Below are 22,148 nucleotides of genomic sequence, written 5' to 3'. Positions count from 1 at the left end.
CTCAGTCATTTCCTGCTGGTCAGTGTAGTTACTCAAACAAGAGGAAATAGAGCATTTGTTAGGGACTATTAATTGTGGGTGCTCTGGACAGCAGGACGGTGTATATGGATTGACTTATAATAAATGGCCCCGCGCATGCAAGCTCCTTTAATTGCATGAATTACTGCGGAGGTCTGGAACCCAAGAAACAGCCTTTTTTTAAATGGATCTCCCCCTCTAGCGTCAGAGAAAGCGATGTCACGTTTTGGTGACTGGTTGTTTGGTTTATTATTGATGGAATTATGATGAAAAAGCCTCATAATGTGCAGAAATAATTGAGTAGCCAAAATGTATTTGGGGAAAACTGTAAATGATGTAATTTAAGCTCACATCAAAGCGTCGTTTCTGCCTGATTGATGTGCAGCATCACACATGATGACAGAATTGGTGAACGACAACAGGCAGAAGTGACGAGCTAGAATCTTCCAAATAGCGACTCTTATCCTCTCTTATATGGGCCATGATGCACGATAAAAAGGGAAACTAAATTCTGAAAAGCCATGATGCGCCATAAGAAGTTTTGTGACATTAAAGAGTAAAAATGATAACTTTAGAAACTTTAAATTGCACTTCCATCGAAGCAGAGGTAGGGATATCCTGATGTAAGATAGCGTGAGTCTTCCTCCAAAACACTGCTACATCTCCCATAATGCATTATTCCATTGGACCCTGCCTGATGAGCACATATCCGACTTGTAACGCAGGCCTTAAGCTCTAAGGACAACAACAACAACTGTTTTTAAAGGTAATTATCATCTGACTTTTAAGCAGGTCATCCAGCTAGAGTGTGACCACTGATGTGTCTGAACTATGGCACACAGGAAGAAGATATTCCAGGCTTTGATACACACACAGTAGCTCATTGTTGGTCTGGCTCTGCACACGGGATTTGTTGACAAGAAGAAACACATGGAGGACATTTACATGAGCACCTGTGAGGTGGAGGGTGACACATGGACGACAGGAGCTACGAGGGCAGCGGGGTAGTGCTCCATCTGCATCTACTTTCTTTCTCAGTAGACACACTGTATATACACACACACACACACACACACACACACACACACACACAAATGTGAATGCACAACACACGTTAGAAAGACAAAAACAGAAAAGGTCAGACGTGGGAAGACAAAAGGCGTGAGCACACACAGCCTTTGTAAACAGATGGGGGATGATTGGCTGTATAAAGAGTCCATGGTGATACACACATTCACTCTGCACATTAATCTCATCTGTACGGTGGCCATTCTCCAGCTGAATCGGTGCCTGTACAGCAGGTGGGCGAATCTATTACATGCTTTGAATTTTTCCCCAGTCCGAGCATGATTTTAATCTCCTGTATGTACAAATGTTTCTTGAAGAAGAGGCCTGTCCATGAGGCCCAAAAGGCCTTTTGACTCTGACCCACCTTTGGTGCGTCTTACCGCTATCACACCACAGCAACCGGAAATCATCATCCAACAAAAATGAAGGGTTCCATCTTTGGTCACAAAAAGAGCAAATGAAACACAACGTGAAGGAAGAGTGTCACAGCACGAAAAAAGAAGAAGAAATAAAAAGTTGAATCCAGTGATTGGCGAGGACAATAAGAGGGACACTTGGGACATCTTGACCAGAGGCTTCAGGGGTAGGTCAGTGGAAGCTCTCCTCCTCCTCCTCCTCCTCCTCCTCCTCCTCCTCCTCCTCCTGGTCGTCCTCACAGTAGCGTTGGAGCAGTCGGTGCAGGTGCTGCTGCAGTGCGTCGGGCTGCAGGGCGTCCGGCTGGTCCTCCAGACGCTCCAGGTGCACGTGCTTCCCCTGGCCATCCCTCACCACGGTCCTCTTCTGGGTTCGCGACTTACGCATCTGGCTTCTGCAAGAACCAGAAAGAAGCGTCACGCCACATCCAGGCTTTCTCTGAAGGACACGTGTGCAGGCTCGGACTGACCAGACACGGGTCATCCCCCGTTCACCGGGTTCGGGCTAAATGAGCCACATTTCATACTCACTATCTGTGGAAATGCAGTGCTGCCAATATTAACATTATATCACTAAATCAACTAAATAAACATTTTCCTTTTACATACGATACAAAATTCAAATAGATTTTATATAATGACATAGTTCATTACATAGTGAAAATTAGTTCACAAAAAGTATACAGACAAAATGTATTTAAAGCGGTATTATCTAATATATGTGCTTATTGGTAAAAATGGTGTTAAACAATAAAAGCCTGTGGTAATTCTACCTGATTTCACTTGACAATTGACAGAAAATTGTCTGTTTAATTTTAAAGAATAAATGCAATTTGGATTTGATTAAATAGCATGTGTACTTAAATGCAACATTTTATTTCAGTTAATTTTAATATTGTCAGCTGTACACTTCTATGGCCTCAACTCTATGCCAATTCAACTCTTCACCCAGTGACTTGTTTCCATGCTCCAGTAACATAAAAAGCATTTCTCGTTTGTCATATTCATATAGACATATAGAAGATAAAGAGACTTCTGACCAGGTTAAGTTTCCAAACACAGGTCAGAACACAAACCACACAACCTTGTCCAAATGCAATACTTCAAATCTTCTTCCAGCTTTGCTAGTTATCTAGAGCTCAGCAAAAAGGCTGGTGGATGAAATGAGAACTACGACAGCACCCTTATGTTCAACATGTTTGGACTCTATTGTTAGACTGCAGTCACGCATGCTTCCAAGGTTAAGCTCCACTAAGGGCACACCAGCCTCTTTGTGGTCATTTCTACACATTCCCATGCTGCGGTCCGACCTTTTAACCACAGAACCGTCGTCCTGCACAATCTCTTTCTCTACTACATGAGGAAGGAGCACTTTCCCAAAGCCTCCAGCATAACTCAATGCCTGGAGGGGAAAGAACGAGGGAGGAGAGACAGATCAGAAGGAGGAGAGAGGAGAGACACTGGACATCTGACATAAAGAGACGTTATCACAAAACATAGTATGTATATATGTGAACGCACTAAAGAGTTTGTGATCCTGGTCTCATGACAAGTAGACAAGTAGTACATGTTTTAAATTGGCTTTTCATAGAATTCTTATTTGTGTTCTTTTTTGGACACACTGACCTTCTCAAAGTCCTGTCTGGCTGAGGGGAGATCTGCAGCCAGTGAGGGGTCTCCCGTCTGCTTCTCCATCCTCTCGCCTCTCACCACCGTTGTCTTGACAACCTTGCTGACCTTTCGACCTTGCACTGGCTCCACCTCAAACTCTGACGCTGTGGCGGCTCCCAAGGCCGGGGGCTCCGAAAAGGTCAACTGGAGAGAAGATGAGAAGATGTCAAAGCACCAACGGTTATGTGCTATGTAGAGTACTTTTATGTTGTCCTTTGGGAAACTTCAATCTACTCGGTTTATATTTCAATCAGTCACAAGTTTGCTTTGTATTAGCACATATTAGCTCAACAGCTCAACACACCAAACTATAGTTCAGTAACCTGCTGAATATTTGTAAGCATCGTCATTGAGAGGATGTTAGCATGCTGATGTTAGCATTTAGCTCAAAGCGCTGCAACCTCACAGATTCAATGTGTTTGTGATGTAATGCTAGTCTCTTTGAATTATATGGAGAATTAAGCAGCTGAATACAGATACGATGATTAGCACACATTAAAAACCCAAAAAGTGAGTTCAAGTGAAAAATGTTACATGTAATGGTACTAGTTAGTTTTGGTAGAACCTTTAAATACATGAGATTGTTCTCAAGGGCAGTTTTTTATTTTCTGGTGATGGTTTAATACAATACAATGCAGCAAAAGAACTCTCTTCAAGATCTAAATGTACAAAATACTAGATGCAGTCTTACTAACACATTGTCAAGGAATATGTTCATAAACTTCACAGATTATGTTTGGGTCACATAATGGAAACCAAGTAATGAAGTTATGATTAAAGTGGTGCTGCTTTGAAACATATGGAAGTAGAAAGTAGATGCCACTGACCTCCTTTTGATCTCCCTCACTGTGAAGCACGGTTCTCTTCACCACCCGGGAGACGGGGTCTCCCTCCTCAATCTGCACTGTCTCCTGGTGCGAGCCCTCAATGGTCACTTCCTGTGTCTCCATTCCATCTGCTGACACGTATTTATGAATCACCTTCCGAGTGATCTGGTGGACGAAACAGGGAGGCATTAACTTTGCTGTAAAAACTGTAAACTCTAAACATATTTCATCATGCAAGCCAAGGAATAAATAGCACTGCGATCTTAAGTGTGAATGCTGGATATGCTGGACATGTTTGAATGGAACCTTACTTTCTTCACTACCATGTTGCCATGCTCATCTGTGTACTTCTCCTCTGTGACACTGTGTGGAGGGATCTCAGGTAGGTTATCCGCCTGTAAAGAGAAACAACACATTCCATCACTTCACATGTCAGTGTGCAAATGATGTTTTTTGAATCAGAGAAAGTATTTCAAACAACATGTGATATAAAGCACCCGTACATGACCACCAGATCTACGGTCTATTTTAAAGGTAACTTTGATGCAACTAGTTTACTGTCAACTAAACAAATGTATGCCATCAAAATGTATGCCAAAGTCACAAAATATACAATTTTACACTTTGGGGCTTTAATTTCTTTCACAGGACAAATAAAATGACAGAGCCGTGAAAAAGTGAAAGCAGCTGAGTGTGAAAGAAACAGGTGAACAACAACAACAACAACAACAACCAAAGAATTGTGTAAAGGCACTTTTGCACAGTACACCAACAATGTACTTTTTATATTGCAGAAAGCAACTGTTGTACCAAGCAAGTAAGAGACATTCTGCATAATATGATTAACCCGGTGAGTCAAGTTGAAAAGAACAGAAGGAGCACTAAACCGCTGCTCCCCACTCCGAGGTGCTCTGGGGCTGCTCAGCTTGTTTACCTGAATGATAACTCTGCGTCGGACCACCCTGGTGGTCAGCACCTCCTCCTCTGAGCTATCAGAAGACAGCAACCCTAGCTCCTCTGCTATCTCCTGGGAGAGCGCACACAACCAGCATGGGTCAACGTATCAGGTCTACACAGTGTTACTACAGCACACTCCGGCTGTCCCTTGAAACTCACTTTTTAGGATTCACGTGCCAAAAAGGTTCATGTACAGACAAATGAAATGTAAAAATATATGGCTGTACACAATAGTGATGTGAGATGAAGAGAAGCCACAGTTATACAAAAAGCATTCAACTGAAATAAACGTGCAAGGATGGGAAACAGTGTGCAAAATACAGGATGTCTCAGACAGACACATGTCCCCATTCAAATGAGGTAATACAGTAATTATTACATCTTGATCTGTTGAAACTTTGATAAATTGTGAGCAGCAAAGGGACCGCTGGTGCCGCTGCTACTAACAAGGATCCTGGTACCAAATATCCTTCAGAAAACTAAATATAAGCGATATAATGCATTTAAACTGAGACACAGCATACTTGATTTGACAGGCTGTCTTCCAACCCTATAGCTTGTGTCTGTACTGCCCAGTTTATAGTATATCTGATTGTGGGTCAGGTTGCATGTTGTAATATATTCAGAGATAATTGAGGGTAACGGGTCGTGTCCAGCTCACAGCTTTGCAGGTGCCTGAAATGTGCCCTGTCAAAATATACTGTTATTTTCCTTTCCTTTATACTTTGAAGAATGTGTGGCTGAAGAACATCTACTTTATTTTTCACAGCACTTGACTCTGATTGTCAAATAGTATCTTTGCACACTGATCTGAACAACAAAGATAAATCAAAAGATGCAAACATGTGTGAACAAAGAACTATATATAAGAAATGTAGTTCTGCACAGCAGCTTGTAAATGTCACCAATGCAGACTTGAAAATGAGGAACTGCAAATACATCACACCCCCAATGGCAACAGCTTTTTCACCTACTGATGACATCACATTGTTCATTTGTTGTTATTTCCTTGAACGTTTAGACACTCATGCACTCAAAAGCACTCATCAGTAGTTTATCTTCTGAGTCTTAAATGCACTACCACAGCAACAAGTCTGGCCAGACTTGAACAAAAAGCCAGTGCAGCACTCTGCTCATGCTCAACCTTCCCTTACCCTTCCCAGGAAGTCGTCATCATCGTAATACCCTGCCTGATCTCTTGACGGCAGCTCCTCACACAAGGGGAGTTTGCCCTCCTCTGAGCCCTCCGGATCACAAGCAAATGCACTGAGACTTTCACTGCTAGAAGAGAAGTGCTTGTAATCTTGCAATTGGAGGAAAGGATGAGCAGTGTACTGAGGGTTTCCTTTCAGGACGCCACCATCAGGGCTACACCCAGGCATCGGGGACGGTGGTTCAGAAATATGATAGGTAATCCCATGTTCCAGTTTCACTTCTTCTGGTTCAGAGAAGTCAGAGAAGGCTTGGCTGCACTCGAAGAACTCCACATCTGAGTCAGAGTGCTGTGGAGATTCATATCTTTTACTGAGTTCCTTTGGTAGGATCTCTGGATCCTCGGATTCAAATTCAGAGACTGTTTTCTCAAATTCTGAGAGGACTCTGTTAAAGTCTGATGAAAATTCTAAATCTTCAGAATTTTCAGACTCTCTCTTGGTGGTGACTTCAGTCACATCCTGAGCTGACATTGAGTCACTGAACACTGAAGACTCTGGACTCAAATCATTCAAAGAGGCTTGGCTGTATTGAGAAACTCTCAGGGTTTGGTGTCCTAAAAATATAGCTTCATAATCTGGTGGTGCCAAACACTGAGTTGACATGGGGGAAAAAAGCTCACTGAGCTGTGCTTTGTTACAGGAGAACTCTCTCTCTGAGTACCCTTGTGATAAGCCCAACAATAAACATGACATATTTTCAGATGCAGGTAGATTTGGAGTAACAGCTCTGTGGGTTGTGTATGAGTTTGGGTCATACACCTTAATGTCTGTTTGAAACTGTGTTTCCTCTGGAGTCTGAGCAGGAGCCTGTAAGGGAATATCAACATGATCTAAATAAGTTTACAAAAATTAAAAAAATCAGGGTACAAGGTTAGCGCGACTGTGCAATGATTATTTTCCATAAAGCCAATATCTCATTTGAGTTTAGGACAATATTGTGAAGCCATGACATGCAACGTTTAAAGGGGATTAATGTCAGATGAATAAATAAGAACTGAAGGACACATTTGATGCAACTGCACTCCATATGGTTATTAGTTCATTAAAGGAGTTATATGCTTCATCCAAGTGATGTGTTAATACATTTGTCCAAAACAAAAGGGAGTCTTTTCTTGCTTGTCATGCTCTCAGTCTTACCCTTTGTGAGACTGTCGTCTTCTTTAATTCTCCCGAACTGATGTGTGGGATCTTTGACACCTTTCTTTTTGCATCTTGAACAGGTGATGGTTTCACAAGAAAGTCTTTCTGAAAGTCTTCCTCACAAACCGTTGTTTGTAAAGTTGAGATCCTTTCAGCTTGATATCCACACTGCATCCATCCATATGATAAAACTTCTGATTGCAGTCCTGTCATTTCTTGACAATCAGGGTTGACATTTTCTTTCTTAGACTTTGTGTCACTAGTTTGAATTAATAATGATGACAATGGCCCTTTGTTGGGTAATGACAAAGACTGACCAGGTAATAAAGGAGACGTCATATAACTCAAAGGTTTAGTACCTTCACAACAAATCCCTAATTCCTCCTCGGACTCGACAGTTTGAGGGCTCAGTGGCCTTGGGCTATCATCAATCCAACAATCAATAGGTAGAGCAACAAACTCAGAATCTGATGACAGAGACACTGGTGAAGATGATCTATCAACAAGGTGAGCATCCATAAAATAAGAAGACAATATTCTCATAAAATCTGGTACTGGTGAGTCGGGCAATAGTTGACTGAACTCATTGACAGATGAAATGGATTCACATGAAGATGGTCTGTCAGTCTCAGCATCTCTTGATGATGTAACCATAAACTCACACTCTGAATCTGAACACATTGATTCAGGTGATGACGACCTATGTGTAGGCGTGTACTCCAATGATACTGTAAACTGAGGGATGGGAGAGTCTGGAGAAAGTGACCTATTCTCATTAAACTCAGGCATTGATTCTGGTGATGATGCTCTTTTGTCATCCATTTGCATAGCTGATTCAAGTGACATTGGCCTGTATTCAGGCAGTGATTGAGAGGACAACACACTTTCTCTCTCATTCTCATACTCTGAGAGTGCACATACTGGAGATGATGGCATGCATTCTGCAAACTGAGATTCCAAATTTCCAATTACCACATAATCTATATCTGTTGGTGAAGTTTCAGGTGACCATGATGCTGATCTCAGGAACGATACACATTCTGGCATTGCTATTGTAAATTCAGGTAAGGGGGAATGTGGGGAAAGTGGTGTAAACTCACTGACTGATGTAACAGATTCTGGTGATGATGGTCTTGATTCTATCACCATGACTGAACTGGAGGATATGGGTTTGAAGTCTATCAAGGATTCTGGTGAATAGTGTAGATCATCATCCTCTGTGTCAGCTTCTGATACTGCCACCCAACCAGCATCAGACTCAGTTTGCGCCTCAGGGACAGTTATTTCAAATGTGTACTTAGCCTGTCTGTATAGTGCTGCCCCCGAACACACAATGTGTTCATTCATTGGTAATGGTAACCCTGAAACAGGTACATCAGATATTACTTGTACACCTGAAGTGCAAAGATAGAAATCATCAGCTGTGGCTGTGTCTGTAGAAGTAAATTGATATGTTTCCTCTAAAGGTAATAAATTGGCAGTGACATCATGCTCATTTTTATCTTTTACTTCAGTATCTTGATCATCATCATGAACAATCCTCTCATGTTCTATTGTGTTAGCAATTAAGTTCATAAACCCTGTTTTACTGCTGAAAGTGTCTCCCGCATACTGAGGATCATGTACTTGAGAAATTAGCTTCCACTGCTCTGCATCATGAATTAGATTGTACTCAGCTAAGATGACTGCTGATTTTTCAGGTAAGGAAGGTGCCTTTGTTGTTGATGAAAGAGTGCTATTGATGGTTGCTTCAGTGGACTTTTGCAGTGCCTGTGTAAATTCAGGAATGGGTGAGTCTGGCGAAAGCGGTCTAAATTCATCGTTGGATGCACTTGAACCAGGAGATGCTGCTCTGTCCTCAAAAAGCCAAGGAAGACACAAGTCTGTCTCTAAATCCTCATCTGAAAATACTGATTCAGGTGATATGGATCTGTATTTTACTCCCAACATAGTGGTTGCACTCGTGGCGTAATGGGGTAGGGGTGAGTCAGGAGACAAAAATCTAAGATCAGAGTCAGAAACCCCTGATTGACAAGACCCTGCTCTGTTCTCAAAATCAAACATCTGTAAATTCAAAGGAGAATATTCTAGTTCTGAAGCGTCTGATTCAGGTGACCATGTCCTGTAAGCATTAAAGTCAGGATCAGTCCCTGGCAAAGCCTGACTGAAGTCAGGTACAGGGGAATCAGGAGAAAGTCTTCTGTCTTTAGTCACAGATGTCAAGGACTCAGGAGAAGATCGATCTTCTATGAACATTGGGTAACATAACTCAAATTCCTGATCAAAGTGAAACACCACTGATTCAGGGGAACTAGACCGCAAGTCCATATGTGATAAGGTAAACTCTTGTAGTGCCTGTGGAAATTCAGGAATGGGTGAGTCTGGTGAAAGGGGTCTAAATTCATCGTTGGATGCACTTGAACCAGGAGATGCTGCTCTGTCCTCAAAAAGCCAAGGAAGACACAAATCTGTCTCTAAATCCTCATCTGAAAATACTGATTCAGGTGATATGGATCTGTATTTTACTCCCAACATAGTGGTTGCACTCGTGGCGTAATGGGGTAGGGGTGAGTCAGGAGACAAACATCTAAGATCAGAGTCAGAAACCCCTGATTGACAAGACCCTGCTCTGTTCTCAAAATCAAACATCTGTAAATTCAAAGGAGAATAATCTAGTTCTGAAGCGTCTGATTCAGGTGACCATGTCCTGTAAGCATTAAAGTCAGGATCAGTCCCTGGGAAAGCCTGACTGAAGTCAGGTACAGGGGAATCAGGAGAAAGTCTTCTGTCTTTAGTCACAGATGTCAAGGACTCAGGAGAAGATCGATCTTCTATGAACATTGGGTAAAGTAACTCAAATTCTTCATCAAAGTCAGACACCACTGATTCAGGGGAACTAGACCTCAAGTCCATATGTGATAAGGAAAACTCTTGTAGTTCCTGTGGAAATTCAGGAATGGGTGAGTCTGGCGGAAGGGGTCTAAATTCATCGTTGGATGCACTTGAACCAGGAGATGCTGCTCTATTCTCAAAATCAAACATCTGTAAATTCAAAAGAGAATATTCTAGTTCTGAAGCATCTGTTTCAGGTGACCATGTCTTGTAAGAATTAAACTCATGATCAGTCTCTGGCAAAGCCTGACTGAAGTCAGGTACAGGGGAATCAGGAGAAAGTCTTCTGTCTTTAGTCACAGATGTCAAAGACTCAGGAGAAGATCGATCTTCTATGAACATTGGGTAACATAACTCAAATTCCTCATCAAAGTCAGACACCACTGATTCAGGGGAACTAGACCTCAAGTCCATATGTGATACGGTAAACTCTTGTAGTCCCTGTGGAAATTCAGGAATGGGTGAGTCTGGCGAAAGCGGTCTAAATCCATCGTTGGATGCACTTGAACCAGGAGATGCTGCTCTGTCCTCAAAAAGCCAAGGAAGACACAAGTCTGTCTCTAAATCCTCATCTGAAAATACTGATTCAGGTGATATGGATCTGTATTTTACTCCCAACATAGTGGTTGCACTCTTGGCGTAATGGGGTAGGGGTGAGTCAGGAGACAAACATCTAAGATCAGAGTCAGAAACCCCTGATTGACAAGACCCTGCTCTGTTCTCAAAATCAAACATCTGTAAATTCAAAGGAGAATAATCTAGTTCTGAAGCGTCTGATTCAGGTGACCATGTCCTGTAAGAATTAAACTCATGATCAGTCTCTGGCAAAGCCTGACTGAAGTCAGGTACAGGGGAATCAGGAGAAAGTCTTCTGTCTTTAGTCACAGATGTCAAGGACTCAGGAGAAGATCGATCTTCTATGAACATTGGGTAACATAACTCAAATTCCTCATCAAAGTCAGACACCACTGATTCAGGGGAACTAGACCTCAAGTCCATATGTGATACGGTAAACTCTTGTAGTCCCTGTGGAAAATCAGGAATGGGTGAGTCTGGCGAAAGCGGTCTAAATTCATCGTTGGATGCACTTGAACCAGGAGATGCTGCTCTGTCCTCAAAATCAAACATCTGTAAATTCAAAAGAGAATATTCTAGTTCTGAAGCATCTGTTTCAGGTGACCATGTCCTGTAAGAATTAAACTCATGACCAGTCTCTGGCAAAGCCTGACTGAAGTCAGGTACAGGGGAATCAGGAGAAAGTCTTCTGTCTTTAGTCACAGATGTCAAGGACTCAGGAGAAGATCGATCTTCTATGAACATTGGGTAACATAACTCAAATTCCTGATCAAAGTCAAACACCACTGATTCAGGGGAACTAGACCGCAAGTCCATATGTGATACGGTAGACTCTTGTAGGGCCTGTGGAAATTCAGGAATGGGTGAGTCTGGCGAAAGCGGTCTAAATCCATCGTTGGATGCACTTGAACCAGGAGATGCTGCTCTGTCCTCAAAAAGCCAAGGAAGACACAAGTCTGTCTCTAAATCCTCATCTGAAAATACTGATTCAGGTGATATGGATCTGTATTTTACTCCCAACATAGTGGTTGCACTCGTGGCGTAATGGGGTAGGGGTGAGTCAGGAGACAAACATCTAAGATCAGAGTCAGAAACCCCTGATTGACAAGACCCTGCTCTGTTCTCAAAATCAAACATCTGTAAATTCAAAGGAGAATAATCTAGTTCTGAAGCGTCTGATTCAGGTGACCATGTCCTGTAAGCATTAAAGTCAGGATCAGTCCCTGGGAAAGCCTGACTGAAGTCAGGTACAGGGGAATCAGGAGAAAGTCTTCTGTCTTTAGTCACAGATGTCAAGGACTCAGGAGAAGATCGATCTTCTATGAACATTGGGTAACATAACTCAAATTCCTGATCAAAGTGAAACACCACTGATTCAGGGGAACTAGACCGCAAGTCCATATGTGATACGGTAAACTCTTGTAGTGCCTGTGGAAATTCAGGAATGGGTGAGTCTGGCGAAAGCGGTCTAAATTCATCGTTGGATGCACTTGAACCAGGAGATGCTGCTCTGTCCTCAAAAAGCCAAGGAAGACACAAATCTGTCTCTAAATCCTCATCTGAAAATACTGATTCAGGTGATATGGATCTGTATTTTACTCCCAACATAGTGGTTGCACTCGTGGCGTAATGGGGTAGGGGTGAGTCAGGAGACAAACATCTAAGATCAGAGTCAGAAACCCCTGATTGACAAGACCCTGCTCTGTTCTCAAAATCAAACATCTGTAAATTCAAAGGAGAATAATCTAGTTCTGAAGCGTCTGATTCAGGTGACCATGTCCTGTAAGAATTAAACTCATGATCAGTCTCTGGCAAAGCCTGACTGAAGTCAGGTACAGGGGAATCAGGAGAAAGTCTTCTGTCTTTAGTCACAGATGTCAAGGACTCAGGAGAAGATCGATCTTCTATGAACATTGGGTAAAGTAACTCAAATTCTTCATCAAAGTCAGACACCACTGATTCAGGGGAACTAGACCTCAAGTCCATATGTGATAAGGTAAACTCTTGTAGTTCCTGTGGAAATTCAGGAATGGGTGAGTCTGGCGAAAGTGGTCTAAATTCATCGTTGGATGCACTTGAACCAGGAGATGCTGCTCTGTCCTCAAAATCAAACATCTGTAAATTCAAAAGAGAATATTCTAGTTCTGAAGCATCTGTTTCAGGTGACCATGTCCTGTAAGAATTAAACTCATGACCAGTCTCTGGCAAAGCCTGACTGAAGTCAGGTACAGGGGAATCAGGAGAAAGTCTTCTGTCTTTAGTCACAGATGTCAAGGACTCAGGAGAAGATCGATCTTCTATGAACATTGGGTAACATAATTCAAATTCCTGATCAAAGTCAAACACCACTGATTCAGGGGAACTAGACCGCAAGTCCATATGTGATACGGTAGACTCTTGTAGGGCCTGTGGAAATTCAGGAATGGGTGAGTCTGGCGAAAGCGGTCTAAATCCATCGTTGGATGCACTTGAACCAGGAGATGCTGCTCTGTCCTCAAAAAGCCAAGGAAGACACAAGTCTGTCTCTAAATCCTCATCTGAAAATACTGATTCAGGTGATATGGATCTGTATTTTACTCCCAACATAGTGGTTGCACTCTTGGCGTAATGGGGTAGGGGTGAGTCAGGAGACAAACATCTAAGATCAGAGTCAGAAACCCCTGATTGACAAGACCCTGCTCTGTTCTCAAAATCAAACATCTGTAAATTCAAAGGAGAATAATCTAGTTCTGAAGCGTCTGATTCAGGTGACCATGTCCTGTAAGCAATAAAGTCAGGATCAGTCCCTGGGAAAGCCTGACTGAAGTCAGGTACAGGGGAATCAGGAGAAAGTCTTCTGTCTTTAGTCACAGATGTCAAGGACTCAGGAGAAGATCGATCTTCTATGAACATTGGGTAACATAATTCAAATTCCTGATCAAAGTCAAACACCACTGATTCAGGGGAACTAGACCGCAAGTCCATATGTGATACGGTAGACTCTTGTAGGGCCTGTGGAAATTCAGGAATGGGTGAGTCTGGCGAAAGCGGTCTAAATCCATCGTTGGATGCACTTGAACCAGGAGATGCTGCTCTGTCCTCAAAAAGCCAAGGAAGACACAAGTCTGTCTCTAAATCCTCATCTGAAAATACTGATTCAGGTGATATGGATCTGTATTTTACTCCCAACATAGTGGTTGCACTCTTGGCGTAATGGGGTAGGGGTGAGTCAGGAGACAAACATCTAAGATCAGAGTCAGAAACCCCTGATTGACAAGACCCTGCTCTGTTCTCAAAATCAAACATCTGTAAATTCAAAGGAGAATAATCTAGTTCTGAAGCGTCTGATTCAGGTGACCATGTCCTGTAAGAATTAAACTCATGATCAGTCTCTGGCAAAGCCTGACTGAAGTCAGGTACAGGGGAATCAGGAGAAAGTCTTCTGTCCTTAGTCACAGATGTCAAAGACTCAGGAGAAGATCGATCTTCTATGAACATTGGGTAACATAACTCAAATTCCTCATCAAAGTCAGACACCACTGATTCAGGGGAACTAGACCTCAAGTCCATATGTGATACGGTAAACTCTTGTAGTGCCTGTGGAAATTCAGGAATGGGTGAGTCTGGCGGAAGCGGTCTAAATCCATCGTTGGATGCACTTGAACCAGGAGATGCTGCTCTGTCCTCAAAAAGCCAAGGAATACACAAGTCTGTCTCTAAATCCTCATCTGAAAATACTGATTCAGGTGATATGGATCTGTATTTTACTCCCAACATAGTGGATGCACTCATGGCGTAATGGGGTAGGGGTGAGTCAGGAGACAAACATCTAAGATCAGAGTCAGAAACCCCTGATTGACAAGACCCTGCTCTGTTCTCAAAATCAAACATCTGTAAATTCAAAGGAGAATATTCTAGTTCTGAAGCGTCTGATTCAGGTGACCACGTCCTGTAAGCATTACAATCAGGATTAGTCCCTGGGAAAGCCTGACTGAAGTCAGGTACAGGGGAATCAGGAGAAAGTCTTCTGTCTTTAGTCACAGATGTCAAGGACTCAGGAGAAGATCGATCTTCTATGAACATTGGGTAACATAACTCAAATTCCTCATCAAAGTCAGACACCACTGATTCAGGGGAACTAGACCTCAAGTCCATATGTGATAAGGTAAACTCTTGTAGTGCCTGTGGAAATTCAGGAATGGATGAGTCTGGCGAAAGGGGTCTAAATTCATCGCTGGATGCACTTGAACCAGGAGATGCTGCTCTGTTCTCAAAATCAAACATCTGTAAATTCAAAGGAGAATAATCTAGTTCTGAAGCATCTGTTTCAGGCGACCATGTCCTGTAAGAATTAAAGTCATGATCAGTCTCTGGCAAAGCCTGACTGAAGTCAGGTACAGGGGAATCAGGAGAAAGTCTTCTGTCTTTAGTCACAGATGTCAAGGACTCAGGAGAAGATCGATCTACTATGAACATTGGGTAACATAACTCAAATTCTTCATCAAAGTCAGACAACACTGATTCAGGGGAACAAGACCTCAAGTCCATTTTTGATATGGTAAACTCTTGTAGTGCCTGTGTAAATTCAGGAATGGGTGAGTCCGATGAAAGATTTGTAAATTCATTTACAGAGCCAGTTGATTCAGGAGAGATTGATCTGAAATTTGACATTAACATCAGTGATGCAGGTGAGAAAGGGCCATATTCTAATACTGATTCTGGTGAGAGTGGCCTCATGTTAATTTCTAATGTCACGGAATTGGGAGATTCTGGTCTGTCTTGAATGCAAATTTCTGAAGAAAGAAATCCTGATGAATCATTGAGAGCCGAGGCATCTGATTTAGGTGAGGAAGATCTATATCCATCAACTAAATCAAGATAGCTCTCTAACTCTGTCTTAAAGTCAGGTCCTGGTAAGTAATGTGACGAAGGCCTTTGTTTGCTTAGTGATTCTTCTGATTCAGGAGAGGATGACCTTGACTCAGTAGATAAAGCAGCAACATTAAATTGCTCACGTTCTTTATCTGAGATAGATTTGGAAGATGATGCCCCGGGATTTTCTTCTGGAGATTCAAGAAGCAAGACAGAAAGTTCGGGATTCAGTGAATCTGGAGACAAAGGTCTATACTCATTCACAGAATGTCCTGTCTCCTGCAAATCAGACCTCAGATCGCTCAGTAACTTCAGGGCCTCGGGGGAGGGAGATCTATATTCTGCCCCAAGATCAGGTAACATTGCCCTACCTGTCTCTCTTTCATTTGAATCAAGGTGAATGCATTCTTTACTTGTCTCCTCATATTCCAATACTCTACTTACAAAGGCTTCTCCTGCATAATGAGGGTCATATAGTTGACATATCATCTGGTTTGCTTGAATTGTTGCACCGGCCTTTGCCGATTGCTTTTCTTCAAGCATGGAAACAGTTGATTCAGTTATCAGTGCCTCAGGTAATACAAACCTGTAGTCTGACAGTGCGCTCTTTTCCCTATAAATCTTTGTTTTCATTGCTTGTACAACATTTACATCAGAGGAATCTGCAATGTCCAACTTCACACCACCCTCTAACTTTCCTTCTTTCACCCCTGAATCTTCCAGGACATACTCAATTCTTGTTCCAGCATACTCAAAAACACCAGTTTTACTGAAAAATGTCTCCCCAACAAAGTGAGGATCATGTATTTGAGAAATAAGCTTCCAAAGTTTAGCATCATAAACAAGTCTATATACTGGTACCCTTATTGCTTTAAGAAGTATGTTTTGACTACTACAACCCAATGGTCTTTCCATGGTGTCCAATACTTGTGAATCCGGTGAGTCAGGTCTCTGCTCGGAAATACTTATGTCAACACTTGATTGTGTATATTTGTCTTTAGAAACCACTGAATCAGGAGACGATGATCTATGACCAATGACTGAAACTGATTCAGTCAGACCTGTTTTAAATTCTGGTATTGGCGAGTCACCTCTATAGTCATCTCCAGAAACTACTGAATCAGGTGAGGGCGGTCTAATTTCAGAGCACAGCTGTGGCAGATACATAGCCCCATACTCTAAATCTGAACAAACTGAAAAAGGTGATGAGGATCTTGCCAGTGTGGTCCAAGCAACAGATTCTGGTAAACCTTGTCCAAACACAGGAATGGGTGACTCAGGCGATTGTGCCTTGTATATGTTAACAGATGTTACTGAATCAGGAGATGCTGGTCTGTCCTCAATAAGAAATGAAATGTTTAAATCAGTCTCCAGATCCAGATCTGACCATACTGACTCTGTTGACACTGATCTGTGATAAACTGGAGATGGTCCAGAGAAAGAGGAACAATACATAGGTATAGGGCAATCTGGCATTGAAGCTTGCTGACTATCCACAGATCTCCCTGAGTGGGAGGAATCTGGTCTAAGTGCATCCAGCGCAAACAGCGATTGTGGTGTCATGGGTCTATATTCTGCTTCACAATCGAATGAAAGTGATCTTTGGTAATTTTGGGATTTCAAACAAGCAGCTTTATCTTCATCTGTTGCATCTGACCTTGTATGACAAGACACTGTTCCTTTTTCAGCAAACGAAAGCACTCCTGATCTATTCAGGAAGGTTTCTCCTACATAGTGTGGGTCACACATTTGAGCGATCAACTTCCGCAGTTCTGCACCATATGCTAAACTGTAGACTGGCACTGAATATTCTGTTAAGGATAAAGGTATATGATGCTGAGGTGTAGAAACGGATTCCTGTTGAAACTGTTGATCTTCAGGGGAATTTATAGTCAAAGCCAATGAGAATGGTAGATCATCAGATGCAGTTTCTGCAGACAAAGGAAGTGACTGAGCTTTAACATATCCTTGTGGGGGTACATATGTAACTATATACTCAGGTGATTCGTTTTGATCTTTTGTAACATTCTGTACAAGTTCATAATCAGTTTTTACTGATTTCTTAGATGTTTTCTTTCTAGCAGACTTTGTCTTTCCAGTTAAGGGATTGTTAATTTCCTGCCTTGAAATTCCCTCATCAAACAACTTATTAGATAATTCTTCTGTAATGTTAGTTGACAAAACCTCAACTCCTGCTGGTGGTGTGACAATGATTTGGTCAGACTGACTGCCATCAGGTATAACTGTTTGTATCATGGGACCTTTTATAAGATTGTCCTCAGATTTTGACAAAGTATTGATTGAAATTCTTTCTTGAGTTTTTGATTTTTCTAAATCAACAGTGTTGCTTGTTTTTGTTTTAAACTGCTTTTCAGCACATGCCTCTTCCATAACAATTGCAGCTTGTGTCAGTTCAAGTGTCATATGTTTCTCAAGAGGCAGGCCAGTTACAAGATTGGGCCCATGATCACTTACATAACAACTTAAACAGGGAGATAAAACCCTATTCTCAAAAGACGAGAGCAATGGCATGGCCTCATACTCTGTATCTGACATCACAGAGTCTTGTGATGATGAATGATCATTTTTAGTAAAAGCATGATGCACAGACGGCGTAAATTGTGGTATGGTATGATAATCTGGGGACAGACAGTCCTTACATGTCTCTGATTCAAAAGAGGATGCTCTAATGTTGAACATTGCTGACGGTGGAGACATTCTGTTGCCAGAACAATGTGAATGCCACTCTGGTGAATGTGGTCTTCCTTCAATATCAGACATAGATAAGATGACCGAGTCATCATCCTCCGTAGATACTGATTCCACTGGTGTTGGTGGTTTGTTTTGTGTATCAGATACCAATGGTTCAGGAGATTTTATTCTATAATCAGCTATCTCTAAAAATCCAATTAATTCAGTGGAGAATGGCCTATGACTAATGATAGGTAAACCAGATTCAGATTCATCTCCAGATGCAGCTGCAGCAGGTGATAAAGCCGTTCTTTCATGATTAACTAAAACTTGAGACATGGAGTCATATTCATACACTGATTTAGGTGAAGTGGATCTCTCCCTTACCAGTACGATAACTGAGTCAGGCGAGTTGAGACTGAATACAGGTATGGGTGAATCAAGTGAACATGCTTTATATTCATTTACAGATCCTACAGATTCTGGGGATGATGGCCTCTCTTCAAAAGGCTTTGATAAAAAAAGTGTAGTTTCAAATTCCAAATCTGATGACACCAACTCAGGTGGTGATGATCTACATTGACCAGGTGTAAAAGACTCCGAGCTGGGGCAGTCAGGTGGAAGCCAACAATGTGCATTGATACTGCCACTAGATTCAGGAGATGATGATGTCATTTCATTGAAATAAGAAGACAAAGTCACACATTCAGAGGATGTACACAAACACTGCATTGTTTCCAAAATGTTAGACTCAGGTGACGATCCTCTGTCTTCAATGTCAAACGTTAATGATTGAGATGAGATGGATCGCTCACCACTACAATCGCTGCCGGCAGATACTGCCCTTCCAAATGGTCTTTTGTTTGAAACCATTGGTGTCAAAGGCCTTTCATCTGTTTCTAATGTTAAGAGCATAGTATTTGGCACACTCAGTAATGGTTGCACTGGGGCAGAAGCCCCAACATCACCACTTTCCCATGGAAAAATAGGCGGTGGTAGGGGAGACAAGGGCCTAAACTGAGGTATTGGAGAATCATGTGCAAGAACATTCAGCTCATTTACTGACAATGCTGATTTAGGTGATGTGGCCCAACTCTCTGTCAGTAATATTGCTTCATCAGTTACACATTCAGGTGAAGATGATCTATCATAAACTAAGCTATGAAATTCACAAATGGTTTCATGAGTGGATTCTGGTGAACATGATCTAGATGCTTTAATGTCAGGTTTAATCTCTACAGAGACCACAAACTCATTTTCATTCCGTCTGAATGACAGTGTTTTCTCAAAGCTATATTCTGCTCCCAATATACATGCCATAGCATTATCTACTGAATGAACATCTAGCTGTTCCGAATTTGAGTCATGTGACAACTGCATGAAGGCAGTTGAGTTTATGAGCTCTGGATTTTGAGACAATAAACCTGGAATGGTACAACTGACATCAGAGGGACTTGCTAATGCCTGAGTGTCTGTGTCGATTTGATTCATGCCATTAAGGGATTTGACATTAAGGTCGGGTGAAATTGAGACATGGGAAATGTCAATCTCAAACAAAGAGTTTGAAAAATGTTCATCAATATTTGTCTGTCTAGCAGCTCCCTCGACCTCATCTTTCCTGACTCCAGACTCCAGAATTGCGTCTTCAGAGGATGTATCCACGGGCACCAGAGACAAATCCTCACTATCTGAATCCATCAACTCAAAATCATATCCATACAAGACTTTATAGAGTCGATGTGAAACTTCATCCATGTGTCTTCTGGCCATTTGTTTGGTCAGCATGGATTCTGTCACCGCATTAGTGGAACCAGAAGGAGGTTCAGAAGTAGGCTGAGTAGGCAGTTGTTCACTTGTAGGTTTTGTTGAGCAAATCTTTTCAGGGATCTCATCGATTTCCATAAACTCCATAGACAGTTTCCAGAAATCTTGCTCAGCTTGATCACACTCAATCAAGCTATCTCCAAAATCGGTCATAGACAATGGTTGACTCTTGCATACACCTGTTGGAGAACTATTGGATGACTCTCGCCGTGGTGACAAATAATGAGCATTGTATTCAGAATGGGTGGTTTGTAGACACTCCAAACTCCACTCTTCTCCCCCCCATGCCCCCCCATATCCAGCAGCCCCATCTTCATCACATGGTTCAATACTGGGACAAGACGGTGGGATAATCTGGGCGCCTAACATGGGTCCCCCTTTGATCACAGGGTCTATCACATGGGATTGGAGGTTGTCGGGAGAGATGGGGTACAATGTGTAGAAAGGACTTACTTGTCTAAAACTGCCTGTTTGTACCGTGTCTGTCAATTCCTCGTATACTCTATGTGATGAGCTGTGAAAAAAGATTACAATATTCAGTCACAGGATAGCTGATGAATTGATAAATAAATAGATGCCGATAAGTCTTACATCTAGTCAGTATTCTCTGTCATAATGATAAAATAGAAATAGCTGATAAATTGATAAATAAATAGAAGCCGATAATTCTTACATCCAGTCATTATTATTTTTCATAATGTAAAAATACATATTCCACCAAATACCAATTTAAGTCACATAAATCAAACTAAGTTTCCCAACTAAATTTCCCTTTTTTTCAAAATATTATGAATAGATCTTTCAAGAAAAATCAGAAATGCTTCTTTTGAGTAATAACCACACCAAAGAATATCTAAACTGACTAATGCTGACATTTGCATGTAGGTTTTTGAGCTGTAGTATGTGTTACAGTGGATTTACTAATTAGCTATAGCCTGCAAACTAAAGTCAACAGTTGTACTTTTTTTCATTCAGCAATCTAGGTGCAGTGTAACCCGTATCCATGCTTGTAGATGATTAGAAAACAGACAGAAAGTGAATGTAGCTATGGTCACATGAATTCAACTGTCCAGGTAACCTTTAACTTACTATGTTGTTTCCATCTCTTTTTGTAGTTTCTCTTTCTGGGCATTTCTATGAAGGCCAGTTGCTGTTGAATCTGTTTTGGGTCGTCCCACTGTCTCGTGAAGGGATGACAAACTGGAGGACAGGTCCTCTGCCGACACCATGGGTACCTCTAGTCCTGAGCCTGGACTCCTACGTGTAGCCTCTGTACGCCTGCCTGGCCTGGGGCTGTCAATGTCTTCATGAAGGGCAGAGAAACCTGACAAAAGATACAGTGCAGGCATACCGTATGAGTTGATAGTGCTGGCTAAAAAGAAATATAATGCTTCAAGTTAACATTGGCTTTTGTACCTTCACTATGGTCCAATGCTATGGTCCGCTCTATTTCTGCATAAGTATGTGATGATGTCTCCTCCTGAGTGGACTTGATTATCTTGGTTTCAATGAGGTGAACTATGTCCATTCGGTTGATCTTAGTTAGTCTTTTGATCAGTGTTGATTCTATTGAAACAGAAAACAGACTTCAAAGTTCCACTTTACATTTTAATAAGAGCTTCTATTTTGTTAGTTATTATAAATATTTACCGAAACTTGTCACTAACCTGTGGAATGCGTTTCCTCACTCTTTGCCCAGAGTTTCAAAAGGGCATGGCTTTGGTCTTGCAATGAGTTTGGGTTTTCAATCCTTATCAGGTTAATCCTCTCCTCACTGAAGTCCAGTTCTCGTGCTAACTCTGTAGAGAAAAAGAAGATACAGTATAATTATTATAATGGTTATGATTGACATTTTTTAAATTATGTTTCTTACTGTATATCTGATGTATGTTTGATAGCTTGATCACTGCTATTAAGGTGTGACTCACCAGTCCAGCTGAAGCCCAGGTGGTCGGCTATAATGGCCAACCGTTGCTCTTTTCTCTCTGCCTCATCCTGTGGATCTA

General features: G+C 41.7%; 1 protein-coding gene across 1 annotated transcript in view; it reads right to left on the bottom strand.

Moving 5' to 3' along the window:
* Positions 1–1,674: 1,674 nt before the first annotated feature.
* The window catches only part of ank2b (ankyrin 2b, neuronal), a 74,932-nt gene continuing 54,458 nt past the window's right edge, over positions 1,675–22,148 (bottom strand). The window contains exons 44-54 of the mRNA XM_034557808.1: positions 22,071–22,148; positions 21,810–21,941; positions 21,559–21,708; positions 21,232–21,466; positions 20,596–20,656; positions 4,932–5,024; positions 4,309–4,392; positions 3,998–4,162; positions 3,126–3,314; positions 2,810–2,901; positions 1,675–1,894 (exon numbers count right to left, since the gene is read on the bottom strand). Of these exons, the coding sequence (XP_034413699.1) occupies positions 1,675–1,894; positions 2,810–2,901; positions 3,126–3,314; positions 3,998–4,162; positions 4,309–4,392; positions 4,932–5,024; positions 20,596–20,656; positions 21,232–21,466; positions 21,559–21,708; positions 21,810–21,941; positions 22,071–22,148 (1,499 nt within the window). The remainder of the gene's footprint in view (positions 1,895–2,809; positions 2,902–3,125; positions 3,315–3,997; positions 4,163–4,308; positions 4,393–4,931; positions 5,025–20,595; positions 20,657–21,231; positions 21,467–21,558; positions 21,709–21,809; positions 21,942–22,070) is intronic.

Source organism: Cyclopterus lumpus, chromosome 18, assembly GCF_009769545.1.
Source record: "Cyclopterus lumpus isolate fCycLum1 chromosome 18, fCycLum1.pri, whole genome shotgun sequence".
Classification (NCBI taxonomy): domain Eukaryota; kingdom Metazoa; phylum Chordata; class Actinopteri; order Perciformes; family Cyclopteridae; genus Cyclopterus; species Cyclopterus lumpus.
The sequence above is the reverse complement of the archived record's forward strand: the minus strand, read 5'-3'. Positions and strand labels throughout refer to the sequence as shown.